Raw genomic sequence first — 22016 nt, 5'->3', positions numbered from 1 at the left:
GAAATTCTTTCTGGCCCTCTTGAGTCAGTGCTCTTCGTAAAAGAAGTAAATAGAAAGACTGTAGTGTGCATTATCTCAGCACATTACATGTCCAAGGGGCCTGATTATTTCACAGATATCTTCATGTGACATCCTTATAATTTCAAATTTGAGTTAAATTTACAGGTTGCTCTGTAACTGACATATCAAATCAAAGTAAATCAAAACTTATTGGAGACTGATGTCTTAACCCCTTCTACGACTAAAAATAGTTTTGTGTTTTAACAGACCTCTGTGGAGTTTAAAAACTGTATTTTTAGTTAGGTGGAAAAATCAATGTAAAAAACTAAATGTATGGTATATAACAATCCATGACTGTCTTGGCTTCATTTGCACTTTTTTTTAGTGAAAAGAGCATATAGTAAGTTGAATCATATGAAATTGCTATCTTCATAGGCCAAAATTGCATTTGGTTTCACCTAATACCTAGTAACTCAATGTATTTCAATGTTAGGTCTTACTCTGTTACTAAAGAAATTAAATCTTCCTTTAAGGAGAAAAACAAGTTTGCAGGTAGGAGTTGTGAGTCTCAGAGTCTGTAATGGGAGGAGCCAGTTACACTAAAGCACATTTTTTCCAACCATTTAATATAAACTGTCAAAGTAATACAACATGTACACAATTTTTAAAAAACCAGAAAGTACAAAAGGACTAAAACTGAAAAGTACATGTATCCTGCCTCCATCCCACTGGAAAAACACCTAGGACCTTCAGTCTTTTCTAGTTTTATTTCATCTGGTCACTCTCTCTTTAGCTGTAACATGTTTATAGACTTATTTTTTTATTAGTCAACTTTAAACACTATTAACTCTCAGCCACAATCAATGAGCTATTTACAACCTGTCCTCCTTTGCTCTCCATTTCATGTTTTGTTGGTCATAGTATTATTTTGTTATTCTATTGGTTACATTTACTATATTAAGAAACATAAACTCCTACTTCCAGCTCTACCATCTTTAAACAATATCTCTTAACTGTATGAAAAAGAGATGAATTTTCCTTAATTTTCTTCCTTCAACTCTCTGTCTTCTCTGTAGACCACTTGACTTTTGTCAGCTCCAGTATTACTTTTATATCGTCAGAGTTTATAACATTTACATTGTGTTCTACGACTGGTCATTCAGATGACCCTAGGTATTGAAAGTCAATAAACTGCAATTACACTATTTTAATTATGTAAATAGTATTCACTGCAGAACAAAGCACAGCAATTAGAAGAGAAACTGGAAAGAGGATGGTGGGCCACTAGAAATAGGATCCTCCAAACATCAGGGTCAAATAATCAACATCCTCAAACACTCTATTAATTGCTCCAAACAAGCAATATTACTTTTAATTTGCTTTATATTTGGAACACAGTTTTCTGCTCTTTTTAAATTGCTTTTAATTTTCCTTCTTAACAAAAGAAGCACATGCCTTCACAACATGACTAAATTTTTCCAGGATCTTAATCCTACTCTCTGTGGCATGCAATCCACTTTCTGCTTGCAGACAGACATTCTTCTCTGTTGGGAACCAGTTGCTCACTTGGCCTAGTACAGCTGTCATTCTAGGCCTGCCCTTCAGTGCACTCCTGGGTTAGTACTAGTATTTCTTGAATCCCAAGTTTTTCTCATTCTTGGGTTCCTTTTTCTTTTTACTGGCCTATCCTGAATTGGTTTTTTTCAGAAAGGCTTAGTGAGAAGTGGACTTTCTAAGTTCTGAATGTCTGCACATGTCTTTATTTTACCCTCACAGCTGATCAGCATCTTGGCTGGGTATGATGAGCCTCAGTGCTCCACTGTCTTCTGGCCCTTGTGTGTTAGTGATGGGAAGACTTGTGCTGATCAGACTTGTATTCTGTTGTAGTTGAACTGTCGTTTGTTCTCTGAAAGGTTTTAGATCCTTAGTGCTTTATGTACCTTAAAATGTCACAAGGTTATGGTTGAATACGTGTCTATTTTTATTTCTTTTGCTTAGTACTCAGTGTACTTTTTCAGTCTGAAGACTTCTGTCCTTGCCTTAACTATAGGAAATTTTCTTCTATTATTTCTCTCATTATATTCTCTCCTATATTTTCTTATCTTCTTCTGGAACTCTTAGTTGAATAGCATCCTTCCTGAATTGACCCAATATGTGTTTGGACTTCTAAAACTATTTCTTTCCCTTTGTCTTTTTGCTTTACAGTTTGAAAGATTCCACTGATCTTTCCTTTTAGCTATTATGCTGAGTTTTTAAATTTTAGCAATTATATTTTTAATTTCCAATAATTACTTCATGTCTCTGAATGCTAATATATATGTATAGGTGCGAGTGTGTGTGTGTGTGTGTGTGTGTATATATAATCAACTTCTTGTCTTATGGATACAACAGTTTCTCAAATTTTCCTAAGATCACTAATTAGAACACAAAAAAATTCTCTTAATGAATTATTTTTTTCCTATAAGGTCAGCTTTTTTTTTTTTAATAGACCTTTGAAAACTGTTAAATCTGTACCTTCTTTTATTTATTTTTCAACTATCTGAACCAGAAAAATGTGTATCAAGAAAATAGGTTATCCTTTGCCCCCAGTTTTTAAAAACATTCTATTAAAAAAACTTTATACATGAAGTAAACAAAATCTAATGAATCCTATCATTTGTCAACCTAAAAGAAAGAAGCTGAGGCAAAATCAATATACAGAGTTTATTTGGACCAAGGCTGAAGACATACTTCCAGGGAACAAAGGAGAGGCTGAAGTGTTTAAGAAAAAAGAATGAATCAGGAGAGGGGGGCAATCACAAAAGTTGTTCATCAGAAATTTTTATTGGTTTACAAAAATAACCTTGGTTAGTGATTGGCCATATATTGTTGAACTATAGGGCATATGGCATTTTACAGCTACTTGGCAGTCAGTTTGTCTAGTGCCCCACAAGCATAGCAAGTGGCTTCAAGAGGTGATTGCTTCGCTAAAAGGGGAGTGAAGTGACTGTGACTGTTATTTCATTCCAGTGCCTCTGTGGGCCTGGTAATTTAACAGGGGATGTATTCTCAGATAAAAAGTCTCTTCTCCCCCACACACCCAGCTTCAATAAACCAACATTCTGCCATTCTTGTTGCACCTATACCTCCACTCACTCCTGCAAATTTTTATAACCAAATTATTAAGTTTATTAGATTAGATTAGATTGATTATTAAATAATCTTTCACACTGAGTTGGTCATTTGAATTTATTTTTCATGAATGAAATTATCATATTAGATCATATCGTGAATTTTTTTGTAAAATACCTAACATAGCAGTTGACAGTATTTAAAATTATAATGACAACAACCCAACAACCACCATTTACAGAGGAGTTTATGTGCCAGAGACTGTGTTCATGCTTCACAAACACTGGTTCAGATGATCAATAAATGCAAGTGTTCTGCCCTTTAATTTTCAAAGGACATAGAAATGCTGTTTGTTAACAGATTATTAAAAGCATTCAGTATTAAAACCAGTTATGTGGAAAAGGACATTGCTTTGTGAAGAGGGGTATGTATTCATGACTGGGTTTCTCAGATATAATAAAATGCCAACACAATTATATCTGCTGCTTGTGGGAAGAACTAATTCTAAAGAAATCTTAATATCTATTCTCTGAGGGACAAATAATGGCTTTTCAGTGATTCAGTACCACAGTCACATCAGCTATAACATCAAGTTATAAATAAGATACGGCTGGAAGAACTCAACACTTTTTCTGTACACAAAATTCTAAAATTTAGAAATGAAACTAAGGGTTGTAGTAAACTATCTTGTTTATGCCTATAGAAGGTAGGAGATGGATTCTGCTGTCTGGAGAGCATATTCAGTAAGTGGACCACAAGTGTTTCTCTCATTCTGCCTCACTCAGCTTTGTTAAGTTTCCCCAGAGTTCTGTTATTGTCCACTGGGGAGGTAATATTGGGTGGTGGTGGAGAGATGGGTATTTGAATCCAGGTGCTGTCATTTGATAGCTTTTTGACCATGGGTGAGTTACTTAATTTCTCTAAACATCAGTTTCCTCATTTATAAAAATAGGGAAGCAGTTATCTCTCAATTAGGGTATTTGTGAAGATTAAGAAATAAATCATACTAAGCAAGCAGTAGTATAGGGCCTAGGACTTAGTTAATAAATGATCATTATTATTACTATGGGAATTATAAGTCTCCTACTGGTAGGGCTGTCAGATTTAGCAAATAAAAATACAGGATATTCAGTTAAACTTGAATTTCAGAAAGACAAAAATAATTTTTTAGAGTAGCTACATCCCAAATATTTCATGGAACATATTATACTAAAAAAATTATCCATCATCTAGCCAAAATTCAACTTTAAGTGAGCAAAGTAACTTCTCCTTTAAAAGAGAAACTTGGGGGTGAGGGGAAAGAGAGAGAAACTTAGGTCCAGGTGCCCAGGTTCACACTTGTAACCCCAGCACTTTGGGAGGCAAAGATGGGAGCATCATTTGAGCCCAGGAGTTCCAGACCAGCCTGGCAATAGCAAGACCCCATTTCCACAAAAATTAAAAAAAAAAAAAAAAATTAGCCAGGCATGGTGGTTTACACTTACAGTCCCAGCTATTTGGGAGGCTGAGGCAGGAGGATCTCTTGAGCCCAGGAGTTTGAGGTTGCAGTGAGCTATGAGGAAGCCACTGCACTCTAGCCTGGGCAACAGAGGAGACCCTGTCTCAAAAAAAAAAAAAAAAAAAAAAAAGGAGAAACTTACTTAGGTGTAGTAAAATAAACCTACAGGGAATACAACTGTGATTAACTTTGATATTTCATCTGTTCATACTTGGTAGGCCAATATTTCCCAATACACTCAGTATTTTCTCTTTCAGGTAATGCTCAAGTATCACACATATCAGAGCAGCAACTAGTTTCCGTGTTTTGAAGTAGGATGGAAAAATTTTGTGAAACTGAAATCTGTTGGATTACTATACTGAACTAGTCATGGGTGTTAAAATTGCTTACTGAATTATATTTGTATTTACATTCTCATTTGGAAAACCACAAAGCTCTAAGTATAATATGAAAGTCATACTAAAAATATACAAACTACAAATCTTTGACAGCACCAATATCTTTGAAAGACTATTTCATAACGTCTTTGTTTACTATGTTTTCTTTGTGTGTGCTAGGTAATTATTTCGCAAACTGTGCTTGTTATTGGTGCGCACACACACACACAATAAAGCAGATGGGTTTTATACTGCATTCCAGACATATCTTCCCTTTTACCCAAACTAAAAAGCCTGTTATCAACTCTACCAGTCCTTCAGCTCTCCTCTAACTTGCCGTTATGTTATTAATGAGATAAAAATAGTTAACTACTTCCATTCCTTAGTTCTATTTCAACGTTGCCTATGATCGAAAGAAATGCATTCTAGTCTGCTTGCATGGTATCTTGCTATTTCTAATATTAATTTCATGCCAAACTCTCCAAAACACTTCTACAAATCTTTCGGTGTCATTAGCTCAAAAAGTAACTGGATTTTGGTTATCATTTCCAAGGTCATAACTACAAAGTTAGCTGCCTTAAGCACACAAAAAATTACTTCATAAGAATATAGTCTACCTCTTTTCCTTTCGTGGAAGGCATAATTCATAATTTCTTGCTTTGATAATAAGCAAGGAAAAAAGATGAATTTCTTTAACCATTTACTCCCTATAAAAGCATTTGCGAGCTGTGTTTAAACTTCCAGAAGGATCATTCCAAACAATAAGGTGTGTGTTACATTTCTCCATTCATAATTTTCATATGCTAATAAAACAGAAAAGTGCTCCATTTCTTTTTTCTAAAAAACGCACCTTCTGCCCAAACGCCTATTTAAGTCTTTTTCTCCCGCCGCTCCAGTCCGAGAGCACCGTACTCTTGAGCGCCATCTCGCGTAAGAAAACGCTGACTGCACCCTCAGCTGCGCCCAAGGGCAGAGTCCACTCCAGCGGAAAAGATGAAAATCCGGTAACGTTACTTAGGCATTAACACTAAATGAAGTATTGATTTCCTGCAGATTAAGAATTGGAGTGTCTGAGTAGGAGCAGACATCTTTCGGTTCACGGGGACCCTAGGAAAGCATGTATATTGATAAATTCAACTGAATCTGGAAAAAATTATACTCCATTTCATTAACACTGGCATGTTTAGAATGAAATTTCCATTGACCCGAGATTCCCGGTTAAATACTTTAAAAGAGCCAAGTAAGGACACTCTCTGAGCAGCAGCGTGTAATTAATACCCTCCCGAGATCCTACGGCAGAGTGTCTTTTTGAAACGTCATATGGGGAGGCATGGGCAATGTATATAGCCTGATCTTTTGTACCCCCTTGATGAGCTGAAAAACAAACAAAAAATAAAAAAATAAAAAAATAAAAAAAAAAATAAAAAAAAAAAGAAACGTCATAGAGCTCAAAGGAGAACTCCTGGAAACGGTTTGGGAGGCAGTTCGGGGATGGGGTGGGTAAGTCCCCTCCTCGACGAGGATGACTCGGGCCAACTGGAGTCGTTTCCGTGCTCTCCGCGTCCGTGCCGCCGCAGGCAGCCCCTCCCCATGGCCTGGGCGCCTGGGCGCGCCCGGGAAACCCGGCCCTCCTGAGAAACGCGCGGGCCGGGACGCCCACCTTTCGCTTATTATTACGATGTGCTTGCTGTCAAGCCTTTATGACTCCTAAGCGTGTTGCTACACGTAGTTCGGGCTGCCTCCGACCAGGGCCGAGCGAACCCGAGGCTCCGGCGGGCCGGGCCGGGGCGGGGCGTCTTGGAGGCCTCGGGCTGCGCCCCAGCCGCGGGCGGGAGGCGGTAGCGGCGGCGGCGCGGGCCGAGCGGCGCGGGGATTGGCTGCGGCGGGCGGAGACGTCAGGCTCCCGCGGCCCGAGCGGCTGCCCGGCGCGGCGCGGCGCAGTCGGCTCGAGTACTCCCGGTAACGAGGAGTTGTCCTCGGCCGTCCCACCCTCCGCTGCTGTCGCCGGGCTGCGCCGCTAGCCGGGACGCGCCTCCGCGCTCCTCGCCGTCCGCACACACACCATGACGAAGAAAGAGAAGAAGTCCTTCAACCAGAGCCTGGCCGAGTGGAAGCTCTTCCTTTACAACCCGACCACCGGAGAGTTCCTGGGGCGCACTGCCAAGAGCTGGGGTGAGCGGGCGGCGGTTGGGCGCCCGGGGCCGGCCGCGGTCTTGGGGGCGTCGGGCGGGGTGGGGTGGGAAAGGAAAGGCGGGAGGCGGCTCCCCACGCCGCGGCCCCAGGAGCAGCCACGGCCTCCGCCGCCCGCAGGGCTTTGGCTCCGGACCTCCCGACTCTAACGCGGGCGGCGGAGTGCGGCCCCATTCATTTCTTGCCGGGCCGGCAGACTGGCAGCCGCTCGCTCCCGAGGCAGTGGGGCCCGCGGGCATCCCCGGCCGGACCGCGCCGGTTCCTTCCTCCCGGCCTGGAGCAAGGCGCACGTGCTGCCCGGGCCTCTAGCCCGGAGCGGCGCCGGAAGCCGGGGGGACCCCTGCCCGGAGCCGGGCCCGGAGCGTGCGGGGGCCGATCGCCCAGGCCTCCTTTGTACGGAGCGCGCCGGCCGGGGGAGGCCCTGGCGGAGGCGTCCAGCCCGCCGAGCGGTTCGGGGAAGCCAGACCCTGCCCCACGCCTGGGGAGAGGAAATTTCCACTCCCGCCGCTATCTTGTGACTCGTCCACGCTGCCACCCCGACTGGTCGGAAGAGTGCGAGTGAGTGTTAAGTGTGGGTGTGGGTTGCATGAATGTGTAGCGGTGAGTTAATCACAGAGGTACATTGTACATGAAAACGCACTTGAATTTGGACAGTAAAAGGCCCTTAAAAAGGTTGGTTCCTCCCTAATTCCTTTTTAATTACAGAGGTTTTCTTTTCAAATTTGCTTCTTTGGGGGAAAGTAAATCCTATCTGAGCAGCACAGTGTTTTTCTGTGCCTTCAAAACATGTGAGTGTTGGTTGTATGTTAGCAGCTTTTTTCTGTTCGTGAACTCTTTGTTTTAAAAGAAATATTTAAACCATATACCAGTGTAGTGCTGCTTTAGGATGCTTTTTTTGAAAAGTGTTAATGTCTTAATACGGACTAGAGCCTTGTTTTTTTTTTTTTGTCTTTATACTTAAGTAAACTAATTTTACGTTTTTAAAATCTTTTGGAAAATATTTTATTGCTGGGTCTTGACAGACCTTTTTTTCTGAGTGGGAATAAGTTTCTAGAGTTTAGAACTCTTTGGCCACGACATTTTTAAGAGAAGCATGAAGCGAGTAAATCAGCTATGACTCAGAAAATAAACTGTTGCTGCTGACTGAGATGGGCTCCTCCAGAGTGGGAGGGCGACTTGAAGTTCTATCACAAGCTGAAAGGAACTTTGGAGGTTTTTTAGCCCCACCCCCATTTTAGAGATGAGAAAAATGAGACCCAGAGAGGTTGTGATTTTTGCCTTGTGTAAAATTACATATTCCACTGAGCCAAGAAAAGAACCCAGTTCTTTAATCCTGCTCCAGCGGTTGTATTATTTTACAGATGTCTTGCCTACCCCCAAGTGCGGCCCCTTGACCGAATCCAGACTTCTCCGAATTTGTTCTGTAAAATTTGGATTCAATCAAAAGGCCGAACTCAAGGATACAGAAGGCCACATGTGGCCCCAAGGCCACAGGTTCCCCACCCCTGTGTAGATGTTGCATCCAGAGTTAAATGGAACAAAATGGTGAACAATCATAAATCTTAACTGCTTGTTTCTAGAATGTACCAACTTTTTGCTGAAGACATTTCTGAGTGGTGGAGAGGAATTAATTTTTATAGCTAGACCTACCTTCCTTTCTCCCTTTTTCAGTGCTTCCTCATTTCCTGTACTGAGTAGCTTCACCTTGTGTTAGAATGACATTTCTTACTGTAGATAATGCTCTTTAACTTTTGTATTATATGATCTTAGGTAGAGATTTTATTGGTTATATGCATTTGTATAGATAACGTGTGCAAATGAGAAAGTGTAGAGCAGTGTTTAAGGGCTGTAAAAGTAGTACAAGTAGGCCCAGTGCAGTGATCCTGTGATCACGTGATTACAGGTGATGCTTGTAATCCTAGCATTCTGGGAGGCCAAGGCTAGAGGATTGCTTGAGCTTGGGAGTTCCAGACCAGCCTGAGGAAGAGCCAGAGCCCCTCCTCTATTAAAAATACAAAAATTAGCCAGGCATGGTGGCATACGCCTGTAGTCCCAGCTACTCGGGAGGCTGAAGCAGGAGGATGGCTTGAACCCAGGAGTGTGAGGTTTCAGTGAGCCATGATGATGCCACTGCACTCTACCTGGGGTAACAGAGCAAGACTCTGTTTCAAAAAAAAAAAAGTAGTACAAGTACAGTTGGGATTAGTTTTGGAAGGCTAGAGGCAAGATCTCTTTTCAACATTGATTATAAGTATTGATCTTATCAGTGAATAATAAATCTCTATGTTTATCCTAATAATAGTAAGCCAGTGCAGAATGGCATAAAATAGGTGGAAATTATCCATAATTTTATCCCAACACAAGGGCATCCCTCTAAGAATTTGTGAGGGAGTGGTGAGAGGGGCTGAAATCCGTACTCACCTCATGAGGCTGTGTACTCTACAGCATGGCTGGGTCTGCCTAGAGAAGGGCACCTTGTTCTGATTCTCCAAAGGCAAGATCAGTTTGGAGAGCTATGTGCCTGTGAGGATATGTCTGCCAGGAGAGTTACCTTTTTTCTAATTCTCATGAAGTCACTGTATAGGCTAGCTGCTTGATCTCATCACCTCAGAAATACTATTAACATTTCATACATATCTTTCTGAAATATGTATAAAATTTGATTTCATTGTTTTATAAAAAGATCATACAGTAAGTGTTTTATAATTATCTGAGTATATTGTGAGTATCCTCTCATGTTAATAAAGATCTATATCACCATTTTTTTTCAATTAAAAAAATTTTTTTGAGAGACAGAATCTCACTATGTCCCAGGCTAGACTTGAACTCCTGGGCTCAAGCAATCCTCCCACTTCAGCCTCCTGAGTAGCTAGCTGGGACTATAGGTGGGCACTGAGCCTGCCTAATGTCACCATTTTAATAGTTGACTAGTGTTCCATTGTATAGTTAGATGTGCTGTGATTTTTTTTTTCTTCATTATTTGTATGTATTAGTCCTCCTTCCATTCTCTTCATTCGTGCATATACATTTTTGCAAACTTATTTCCTTGGGATATGTTTGTACTAGTGGAATTTCCAGGCCATTTCATATATACCTTTTACATTTTGAAAACATATTGTCATAGTGCCTTCTGGAAAGTTTCTGTAAATTTATACTCCCACCAACAGTGTATAGTGATGTCTCCTACCTTCATCCACACTGAAGCTATTCTTGCCTGTGTTATCTCTTAAAATTTACATTTGTTGGTAGCAGCTTTTTTTAAAAAGAAAAAAAGCCCTTTGTCATTTGTGAAAATGTTTTTTTCCAGTTGTCTTTTTTACTTTTTTAAATCATAAATGTAATGTAGGTGGTGGTAGAAAAAAATTGTATCTTTTTTTTTTTGACATTGTAGTGTTGCTGGATCTGCTGATATGTAGAGAAAGGTTTTCTAACTCACAAGATTTTATAAAGACTGTCGTTTAAGATGTTTTCTGGTTTTATTTTTTACATTTAAGTCTTTAGTATGTTTGTCCCATTTTGGCTGAGGTTCTTCTCCAAGGACATTAAATACATTAAGAAGCACATATATTTAAAAAGCAATTTTGCTCTTTACATTTGGGATAAAGTGAAAGTATTGCATGTTACCTCACATTGCCTTATTTGAAACAGCTATGTAAAGATTTTGAGTAACTACTTCACTGTATATTTGGCTAGTACCTTATACCTGGCTACAGCAGTTTCAAAATGCTTACATACACACAAGTTACCTCATTGGATTTTCACAACAACCTTCTACAATAGACTAGGTAGGTTATCCAAGTGTACCTAGAGCTGATTTCTCAAACTGAACAGTAAGTACACATCAGTAATAAGTAGTTGCTGTTTATGAAAACACAGGACAAAAGAAACTTAGCACCTAGTGGCTGATGTTACAAATATTAAATAACTTAAGTGCATTAAGTATAATTAGAGTCAAAGTAATAAGCTTGGAGATCATTTGCTGTTATTTAAACTATAGATAGTGGACCATTAACATTTTTAAATAATGAAATAGAATAGTAGATATATAAATTTCTTCTACCTAAGGAAAAGTGTTGTTTCAGGAAAGTTTTGTGTATTTTGTATATATAGATACCCTCATATAAAATGTATTTCGTACTGTGGTCATAAATTTAAAAATCTTGAAAGGCACCTAATTTAGCCCAACGTCCTCATTTCATAGGTGAAAAAATTGAACCTACAAATTGTCCGATTTCCAAAATTCACTCTGTGAGTGGGCCAGGAGTGGGGAACCTTTTCATGGTGGAAGGCTGCATTAATTTAGGTATAATCAAATAAGGTGGCATTCAGGAAACTTCAATTAGATTTACTTAAAAATGTACGTTATTTTGTAAAAAATCTAACTACTGTGTACTTAATAATTTCAAAAAATGAGAACTATTTGTTAATCTGAAAGTCAGCTAACCTTTTAATGACTGTTGTGTCTGCTTTTTGTTGGAAAGCATATGAATACTTGGTTGCAGCATCAAGGTCAGCAGTTTCAGTTGATCCTCTTAGATGGGTATCAGTCATTTGTGACCTTAATATGTCTTGATATGGGTTGGGTAGTAGAATGTAGATTCTCAGCAGTAAGTGGTTGAAAAGCAAGAAAGCATTTTCCGGGCATGTTGCTGAAGGCATGGATGTTCTACTTCATTTTTCCATATTTTAATTGGATCTTTTTTAGCCAATCATCTACTGAGAGCTCAATCAATGCCATCTGTAGTTCTTTAGGTGTGGCTTGGTGATATCAGCTAGGTGAGGCTGAAATGCTAATTTGAGTGTGATATCAAGATTCTCAAAGTCAGTGAACTGTTCATTGTATTCTCCAATTAATAGGTCTATAACATCTGTGTATTCTTCAAATGATTCGCATATATCATCCTGCTCATCTCCTGACCTTTGCTAACTGGGGAAAATGTTCATCTGAAATTTCCTTTTGAAGAAGAAGTGTTTTTAAAAAAGATAGATTTTTTCAAAATGCTTGGATTTTTTGCCACATATCGTGACTTAGTTTTTACCTTGCCAAGAAATACTCAGGTCATTTTGATTTGATGTGATACAATAGCACACAGAAATTCTGCATTCCTATAGAAATCCTCTTTCAATAATTCACATTATTGATTGTGTTCTTCATAAAATTTAACTATCTGTTCTCATAGAGATAAAATCTTGGCTAACACCTGTCCTTGCAATAGCCAATGCGCTTTAGAATGATATGGCAAATTTACGCTGAATACCTCAAAGGTCAACTTTAGCATGTTAACAAAACTGGCAGAAACTGAGGATGCCTTGTTGCATTTGCATGAATATTGTTAACAATGCTTATAACTTATTGCAAAGTGTCACTTAAAATTGTAGCTTTAGCAGAGATTTTGCTGATGCAAAATACAATGAAAAGAAATGACAGCATCTGGATCTGTTAATACTTTTTTTTATCTGTGCAATAGAACCTTCATGTTTTCCTGTCTTGGAAGGTACACCGTCTGTACGTACACTCACTAAATTTACCAAATTCAGTCCAACTTCATGACATTTATCTTGAAAGTCGTCAAAGATACCTATTACCCATGTTCTGTTTGCATGAGTACCCAAAGTGAGTGACTCTTTGTAGCAAAGAAAATCTGCTGTTATGACCTGAAATATTAATATAAAAACCACACCATTGAATAATATATATTTTCCTTTTGAAGTATTGTGTGAAGTTGTTCTTTTTTTTTTTTTCTTTGAAACAGAGTCTTGCTCTGTTGCCCAGGCTAGAGTGCCATGGCGTCAGCCTCGCTCACAGCAACCTCAAACTCCTGGGCTCAAGTGATCCTCCTGCCTCAGCCTCCCGAGTAGGTGGGACTATAGGTGCGTGCCACCACACCTGGCTAATTTTTTCCATATTTTAGTTGTCCAGATAATTTCTTTCTATTTTTTAGTAGAGACGGGGGTCTCGCTCTTGCTCAGGCTGGTTTTGAACTCCTGAGCTCAAACGATCCGCCCACCTAGGCCTCCCAGAGTGCTAGGATTACAGGCATGAGCCACCAGGCCCAGCCAACAATGCATTCTTTCACAATTTCTACACCACTGAATGGCCTCCCTTCAATGGGGGCCTCCCCCCCCCAGTATACAGGTTCCTTTCAAGTTGCTTCAGTGGCATTATTTCCCAGGCTTGCTGCTTAAAAGAATTGTCTTTGCTTTTGCTTTTCATCTTTTAATTTTTGCAGTGCAATCTTTTGCACCTCTCCAATTTAAAATATTTGTAGTCCTTATGAGCATTATAATATTGATGAGCATTGAATTTCTTTAATGTTATTGCAGTGTCACAAAGCAAGCAAATCATCTTATCTTTAGCAGAAACAAGATAATGTTGCAGTTCCCAATTCCTCATTAAAAATTTGTTTCCTTCATTGTTCTTTTGGTCTTCTTTGACACAATGGGCTGTTAAGCAGACAGAATTAAAAAATACTGTCGAGATGTGCAACTATTCACAAATTCCACTTCAAACAGAAACACAGTGCACTGTTGTCAAAAGCTGATAACAGACTGGTATACTTGACTGGTATACCCCTAAACTCTTGCCAGCCAGCCTTATGTGGTAGTGGTGCCAGTCAGGTGGAGGAAGTTAGAACTAAATCATTGGCCGGGTGTGGTGGCTCACGCCTGTAATCCTAGCACTCTGGGAGGCCGAGGCGGGTGGATCGCTCGAGGTCAGGAGTTCGAGACCAGCCTGAGCAAGAGTGAGACCCCCGTCTCTACTAAAAATAGAAAGAAATTATATGGACAACTAAAATATATATATACAAAAAAATTAGCCGGGCATGGTGGCTCATGCCTGTAGTCCCAGCTACTCGGGAGGCTGAGGCAGTAGGATCGCTTAAGCCCAGGAGTTTGAGGTTGCTGTGAGCTAGGCTGATGCCACGGCACTCACTCTAGCCCGGGCAACAGAGTGAGACTCTGTCTCAAAAAAAAAAAAAAAGAACTAAATCATGAGCATAGCAGCCATCAACTTAGCCTTTATGGGAGGATTATTTCGTTGAAACTTACTTGATTCTTTAGAATTTTAAATATGTTCATTTTAAAAATAAAATAAAAATATAAAAGAACAAAAATATATTAATAAAAATAAAAGGATTTGTTCTGTAATTTGAATTCAGTCAAAAGTCTGCACATAAGGACTTCAAAAGCTACATGTGGCCTTAAGTCTGCAGGTTCCCCACCCTTCAGATTCCAAGGCCAGAATTTTTTTTTTCTCCTTAAAACTATGTCATGATGTGTTGTCATTTAATAATATATACTTGTGAGCTTCTTTGCAGTTCATTTTCTGTCAATAAATACTTTATATTAAGATTAACATAAAACTCGAATTACTGATTTCCAAGTATAGTTAGAATTCTGGTCCAAAACTGTTAGCACATATATTTTGTTCATGTCCTTTTTCTTTTGTTGTAAGTCCATGAAGTGCCATTTTCTCACTCACTTTCTGGGTCATGTCTCAGTAAATGCTGTGTTTTGGAGACCAGACTGCATCCCATCTTGGGTGTCTGACTATGGGGGAGAAGGCAAGTGTGTGTATTTTCCCAGTATCACACAATTTTTTACAGTGGTGTTCTTTGTTTTGTGGAGTGTGACATTAAAGAAACTTACAAACCTTACAAAAATGTGTACCTGTTGGGAAAGTAACAGGACTTGCCTGACCCTGTGTGCCGGCTATAAGTGCAGGTCAGTGGTGGATGTGGTGGCGGTAGCCGCAGAGCAGGGCAGGTACATAGCCATCACCCAGCAGGACAGACAGCACTTCCTGGACTGTCCAGGAAGCAATCCTGTAGTGGAAGGGAGGGAAGGGGATACATTTATTTGTTATGTTACAGATACCACGGTAATTATGGTAGCATGTGCTTTAATATTAAAGAGTAACTTCTCCCCGTCCCCAAATTAATTTGATTTCTTTGAAATTGACTTTTTTTTTTTGAGACAGAGTCTCGCTTTGTTGCCCAGGCTAGAGTGAGTGCCGTAGCATCAGCCTAGCTCACAGCAACCTCAAACTCCTGGGCTTAAGCAATCCTACTGCCTCAGCCTCTCGGGTAGCTGGGAGTACAGGCATGCGCCACCATGCCCGGCTAATTTTTTATATATATATATTAGTTGGCCAGATAATTTCTTTCTATTTTTAGTAGAAACGGGGTCTCGCTCTTGCTCAGGCTGGTCTCTAACTCCTGACTTTGAGCAATCCACCCGCCTTGGCCTCCCAGAGTGCTAGGATTACAGGCGTGAGCTACCGCGCCCTGCCTGAAATTGACTTTTTATTTCTCTAGAATTAAACTAGTTGTATTAAGAGAAGTTTTAAAACTCGCATCTATATAGTAACAATTTTTCCATGATTTTATCATCATGTTTAGGGACCAGTTATTTAACAATGATTATGTAATAGAAGAAAAACACCTGTTTAACTCTGAAAGGTAAATATTATTATTTTCTAATTGTGCATTTATTATGTAGATTTTGAAGTAAAATCACCTGTAATGTTTAACCACTTAGAATAGCCACTGCTAACATTTCAAGAGTCTTTTTCCTATGTGTAAATAAGTTTTTTAAACATACAAAGAAAGTTTTTAAATATACAGTTGGATACCTGGTTCTATCACATACCATTTAGGGAGAATGTCTTTACTCCTCTGCCTTTTTCCTGGAGGTTGATGTGTTGGGGGTATCCTGGGCTCTCTTCCTTACCTGTGTGGTGACTCTCCACACCTCCTGCTTGAATTGATCTAATCCAGCAGCTATAGTTATTATCTCTGTTGGACTCCCAAATCTGCATGTCCAATCATATGGCTGCCTATCAGAAAATCTTCAGTCATGGATACCTCTTCATGTAAATCTACGTTGGTCTCAGGGCTCATGATCATGACATACAAATTCTTTATAATCTCGCTGGTTTATTTCTCTCCTGTCATCTCTCTCTGCCATTCCAGATAGTTGTTTCCCGCCCTTTCTGGGCCTGTCTTTCCCGTATTCCACTTTAGCCTGGCTACTTAGATGTCAGATAGCCTGAGCTCTGGAAAACATTTTGAACTCCTCTTTGCCTTAAGACTGGATTAAGTGCTCCTGTGTATCCCATGGCACCATTTTCTATTATAGCATTTATGACTTTATATATATTGTTCTTGCCTGTTTACTGTAAACTTCTTATTCATGTCTTATGCTCATCTTTGATTCTCTAACATCTCACCCATCCTTGCACTTAATAGGAATATAATAAAAGTTGGTTGAATGAATGAGCAGAATTATGAAATGTTCCCAGGTAGTTAATCTTCTGCAACATTGTTTATGATGTCTTCACAGTGTTTGGTATCATAGTATAATCCTTCCCCTGATGTTTGGACATTTTCCTTTTAGGGGGCCGGGGAGGCTACAGTACTGATGGATTTTCATAGAAGTTCAGTGTTCAAAAGAAGCTTAGAGGTTATTCCACTTAACTTTCTTTTTAGAGACTCAACTGGGTTTGTGATGTGCCTGGGTCCTGCATCTAGTAAAAGTAACAGAACCAGGGTTATTATTTAAGTCTTCTGCTTCCTACTTTATTGCTCTTTTTAGCTTTTACTACTTTTATGTGGACCTCATGAAATCTCTTTTTTTTTTTTTTTTTACCTGCTCTCAGATTTAATGGGGGTTTATTTAAGCGTGTCCTTCTCTCCCCTACAGGGTGCTGTTACAAATAATATTTATCTTCTTTCCTAGCATTCTCATAAAACAAATTGCACAAACTGTCCACAAATTGTAATTCTTGGTTAACATTTCTCTGATTCCAGGTCCCTGTTTGTTCCCAGTTGCTTTCTGTATATCCCACAAACCTGAGAGAGTAAGGCTTAGATGTCTTAACTTTTTTTTTTTTTTTTAATTCCCGTACAAAATACATCGCCAGGTAGGCAGCTTATTTCCCTTCCTCCATTGAAGTTCTGTCTTGCTCCGTCCTCTAGGCTCTAAACCTGGCCAAACTGTGCTGGTTCTACTTCCGTTGACATCTCTTGAATCTGTGTAACCCACACTCCCATTACTACTACTGCACTTAATTCAGGAACTAACTGTCTCTGATGTAATCACCACTTCCTCCTTCCCCACATCTTGCGAAAGCATACATTCAGAGGACACCTGGGATGCTCATTTTTCCTAGCCATCATTCATTTTCATAGCCCTTAACATTTCCACTAACCCTGTGCTCACTTTATCAGGATCTGGTAGTTCCTTTTCTTGTAAACTCTCTGATTAAAAACTTAAAGCACCAGATGAAGATCTTTGGTAATGGTTTCAAAGTTGTTCCGAGTTCACATAGATCATTGGCTTTCCACCTTTCATCCACTGCTTTAAAAAAGTGTAGTATTGTTGACTCTGGGGAAAGTGGGCTCTTAACTCCTGATGCATCTCCAGAAAGATCCAAGGAATCAGTTGGAATTGTGTGGCCTAAACCAGTGTGACCCCACTGCTCTCAGGTTATTTCTAAGGCTGTATCTTTGATCATGTTACTCTCCATACCCCAAAACTGTTTGGGTCCCCACTGCTTTCAGAAAGTTTAAGTTCTTGACAGCCTGGTGTTCCAGGCTATCATATATTGGCTTGGAGCTGAGTTTCTAGCCTATAACCTGTCGTTTGCCACCTTACACCCTCCCCATCACACTCCATGTTGTAGCCACATTGGTGTATCTGCTGCCCCTTGGTCTAGAATGACTGCGTATTCCCTCTCTCCTCTCTTCATTTTCTGCATATTCTTCCCTACTTTGCAGACCTAGCTTGGGTACCAGCTCTGCCATGAACCTTCTCTGAAATATGTAGGCAGAAATAATACCACTTATTTCCTATAAGACCTAAAACTTTGTATTCTGGATTATAGTTGTTTAGGTAATATATATATTGCTTCTACTAACTGGATGTTCTCAGAAGGCAAGGTTTATATGTGCATTTTATATCTGTACAGCATCTAGCACATAGTAAGCATTTACTTTTTTTTGATGAGCAAATTGTCATTTTATCAGTTTCAGCTTTGAAAGATTGTCTATTACTTGGACTAAAGTTGAGAATTTAGTGGGTTAATTGGTATGGCTCCACATTGTGAAAGTCTTATTTGTGGAGAAAATTGTACATAAAAGTGTAATTTTTTTTTTTTTTTTTTTTTTGAGACAGAGTCTTACTGTGTTGCCCTGGCTAGAGTGCAATGATGTCATCATAGCTCACTGCAGCCTCAAACTCCTGGGCTCAAGCAGTGTTCCTGCCTCAGCCTCCTGTAGCTGAGACTACAGGCGTGCACCACCATGCCCGGCTAATTTTTCTATATAAAGGTATAATTCTATCACTTAGCTCACTATGACTCTGCTCTACTAAATTTGTGAATCATTTTGATGTTTCCAAATAGGGCATCATAGTAACAGTGAGCCTGGGGGGCATATATTTTTCTACTCGATGCATCTTAGAAGTACACCAGTATACTGAAAAGATGACCAGACTGGGACTCAGAATATAGACCTAAATTCTAGTTCCACATTTCCATCTAAGCTTAGATAACTCAAAATCTCTTGGCCTTAGTTTCCTCTATATAAGAAAAGTTGTATGAGATAGTTTCAAATGTGACTTTGAAATTAAAAACAAAGCTTATATAAATGCTTTAGAATAGGAGGCAGCAAACTTAAAGTACCAGATAATAAATATTTTAGACTTTGCCAACCATATGGTGTCTGTTGCAATTACTTAACTCTGCTGTTATAGCTTGAAGGTAGCCATAGGCAATATGTAAACTAATGGGCCTGGCTATGTTTCAATATTTTATTTACAAAAAAGGCAGTAGCCGTGGTTTGCTTTAGAAGTTAGTGTTAGGGGTCAGTGTAGGCTGACTGAAGAAATCTGAATTGGTCTTAAGTGGGATGCGGACTCTTGACTTTGTTCTTTTTTCTTTTGACATAACAAAAGTAACATCATTGTTTGAATTTTTACAATACAGATGTGAAGGATAATAAGTCTACCGTTATCCTCAGCTTCTTCCCTGAATAACTCCTGTTAACTGTGTAATGCTTTTTTAAAATGTAGTATGTGGTATGTCCACTTGTGGATAAAGGTCTGGCAGTTTCTTGTAAAAGTAAATATACACATACCCCCTGAGCCAGCAGTTCTACTCCTAAGTGTTTACCCAAGAGAAATGAAAACATATGTTCACAAAAACACTTGTACAAGAATGTTCCTAGTAGCTCTATTCATAATAATTCCAAACTGGAAACAGTTCAGTCTTCCATCCGCAGAAGAATGGATAAACAAATTGGTATGTCTGCATAGTGAAATACTACTCAACAGTAAAAAGGAATGAACTGCAGATATACAAAACATGGATGACTCTCACAACTAAGCTGAAGGGGAAAGAAAGCTTTATCAAAGAGAGGATATACTATATGATTTTATTTTTATGAAATTCTAAAACAATTACCTATACTGGAAAAGAGTCCAGAATGGTGACTGCATTGGGGCAATGGGCATGGGGATTGACTGGGAAGGGAAGGGGCCTGAGCGAACTTTCAGGGTGATGATAATGTTCTCTGCCTTAAATGAGGCTTTGGATCATATGGTAAATGTATTTGTCAAAACCCACTTAATGGTACATTGGAAACTTGTATATTTCACTAAGTATAATTTTTCCCTCAATTTTAGTTAATATGCATGCTGAATTATTTTGCGGTAAAGTATACTGATGTTTGCAACTTGAAATGCATCTAAAAATGAGATATAGTAAAATGTTAATTGTAGAATCTAGGTAGGTTTAAGGGTGTTCACTGTTACAGTTCATTCAACTTTTCTGTGCATTTGTAAATATTCCTAATTGAATATTGGAGCAAAAAGAATGTATGAATACATTTGTGTGTTTCTCTGGACCACCTTCACCAGTTTCAGTCTTTCCTACAGATGGTTATCAGTTTTCTGATCAGTCCTTTTTTCAGTGCATTTATGTATATGTATATAAATACATATGTGGAATATGTAGGAACAAGGTAGTTTTATCTTCCTTTTACATGAGCAATAGGAAAATCGTTTGTTCCAGAACTTGATATTTTCACTTAATATGTCTTGGCTGTGTTTCCATGTTAGTATTTATAGCTTTGTGTCATTCCTTTGAATCATTGCAGAATATTCCACAGTTTGCAGGTAACACTATGGAATGTGTATATTTCTTTTTATGAATATTTAAATTGTTTATAGTTTTTCTCTTAAAAATTACTGCAGTGATTATATGCAACTATTTATCTGGAATAGATAAACTGAGAAATGGAATTGCCAATTTATAATACATGTTTATTTTTATTATTAAAAGATTGTCCTCCAAAAATGCTATACCAGTTTATACTTCCACCAGCAGTGGATAGAAGTATCTGTTTCCATACAACTTTTTGAGCACTGGATATTGTCACTCTTTAAAATTCTTTCCATTTTGATTGGATGCTAGTATCTGGTTGGTTTCATTTGCAGTTTTTCCATTAACTACTACTGAGTATATTTTTATGTTTGCTCATTTTCCTTTTTTTTTTTGAAATGCATGCAATCTTTTGCTTATGTTTTCTTTTGTGTTGTATTCTTACTGGTTAAAGGAAATTTTTGATACACCTTGAATGTTAAGCATTTATTGTACTAGCAAATACTCTTTACAATCTCTTGCTCATCTTTTTGCTTTCTTATTTTTTTCTTTCATTTTAAAAATTGTAGGCCAGGCACAGTGGCTGACGCCTATAATCCTAGCACTCTGGGAGGCCAAGGCAGGACGATTGCTTGAGCTCAGGAGTTTGAGATCAGCCTGAGCAAGAGTGACACCAGGTCTCTACAAAAAATAGAAAAAATTAGCTGGTTGTGGTGGTGCACATCTGTAGTCCTAGCTACTCAGGAGGCTGAGGCAGGAGGATCGCTTGAGCCCAGGAGTTTGAGGTTGCTGTGAGCTAGGCTGATGCCACGGCACTCTAGCCCAGGCAACAGAGCCAGACTCTGACTCAGGAAAAAAAAAAATTATAATGGTTTTAAATTAACATTATCACAAGTTTAACAACATTTTCCAGGCTTTTCTTAATCAGTTATCTCAGTTTATATAACCTGTCATTTCCTCACTGATTTGAATTGGCAACTTCTTACATGAAAAAAATTCCATTTTATGTGGATTTTTTGGGTATTATGGTTTTGTTGATCTGTATCTCCTGTGTCATTATCACACTATAGTATTTAGGTTCTATATAAGTGTAAAGTAAAATAAATGTGTAAATTTTGTGTCAGTAGTATCTGTCCAGTTTTGGTGTCGAGGTAGTATTAGCCTTATAAAAACCATTAAGATAACCTATGGGGCATACAAAAAGTATAGTTTATATGTGGAGAAATAGTCTAGTCCTTGAATATTGGGAGATTTACTAATTGAAAACATTTTATTGATCAAATTGTTTGATTTGATATTTAAATCTATTGAATGTTGTTGGGTTTTTTTGTACAGACTGGGTCTCACTATGTTGCTCAGCCTGATCTTGAACTCCTGGCCTCAAGTGATCCTCCCACCTCCCAAAGTGCTAGGGTTACAGGTATGAACCACAGGGCCTGGCCTAAATCTATTGAATGTTTTGGTGGGGCATCTTTTTTGGGTTTTTGTGGGGTGTTTTTTTGAGACAGGGTCTTCTGTTGCCTGGGCTAGAGTGCAGTGGTGTAATCATATCTCACTGCAACCTCAAACTTGTGGGTTCAAGTGATCCTCCTGCCTCAGCCTCCCAAAGTGCTAGGATTACAAGTGTGAGCCACTGCTCCTGGCCCGTGGAGTTTTTTAAATTGCATTTTTTATC

At 39.0% G+C, this 22016-nt stretch overlaps 1 protein-coding gene across 1 annotated transcript in view; it reads left to right on the top strand.

The window, feature by feature from the left end:
• The first annotated feature begins 6948 nt into the window (after window positions 1-6948).
• The window catches only part of ATP1B3 (ATPase Na+/K+ transporting subunit beta 3), a 40233-nt gene continuing 25165 nt past the window's right edge, over window positions 6949-22016 (top strand). Inside the window, exon 1 of the mRNA XM_069473147.1 lies at window positions 6949-7158. Within this exon, the coding sequence (XP_069329248.1) occupies window positions 7050-7158 (109 nt within the window). The 5' untranslated portion in view covers window positions 6949-7049. The remainder of the gene's footprint in view (window positions 7159-22016) is intronic.

The sequence above is a fragment of the Eulemur rufifrons genome, chromosome 7 (assembly GCF_041146395.1).
Source record: "Eulemur rufifrons isolate Redbay chromosome 7, OSU_ERuf_1, whole genome shotgun sequence".
Taxonomy (NCBI): domain Eukaryota; kingdom Metazoa; phylum Chordata; class Mammalia; order Primates; family Lemuridae; genus Eulemur; species Eulemur rufifrons.
This window is presented reverse-complemented; position numbering and strand designations above follow the sequence as displayed.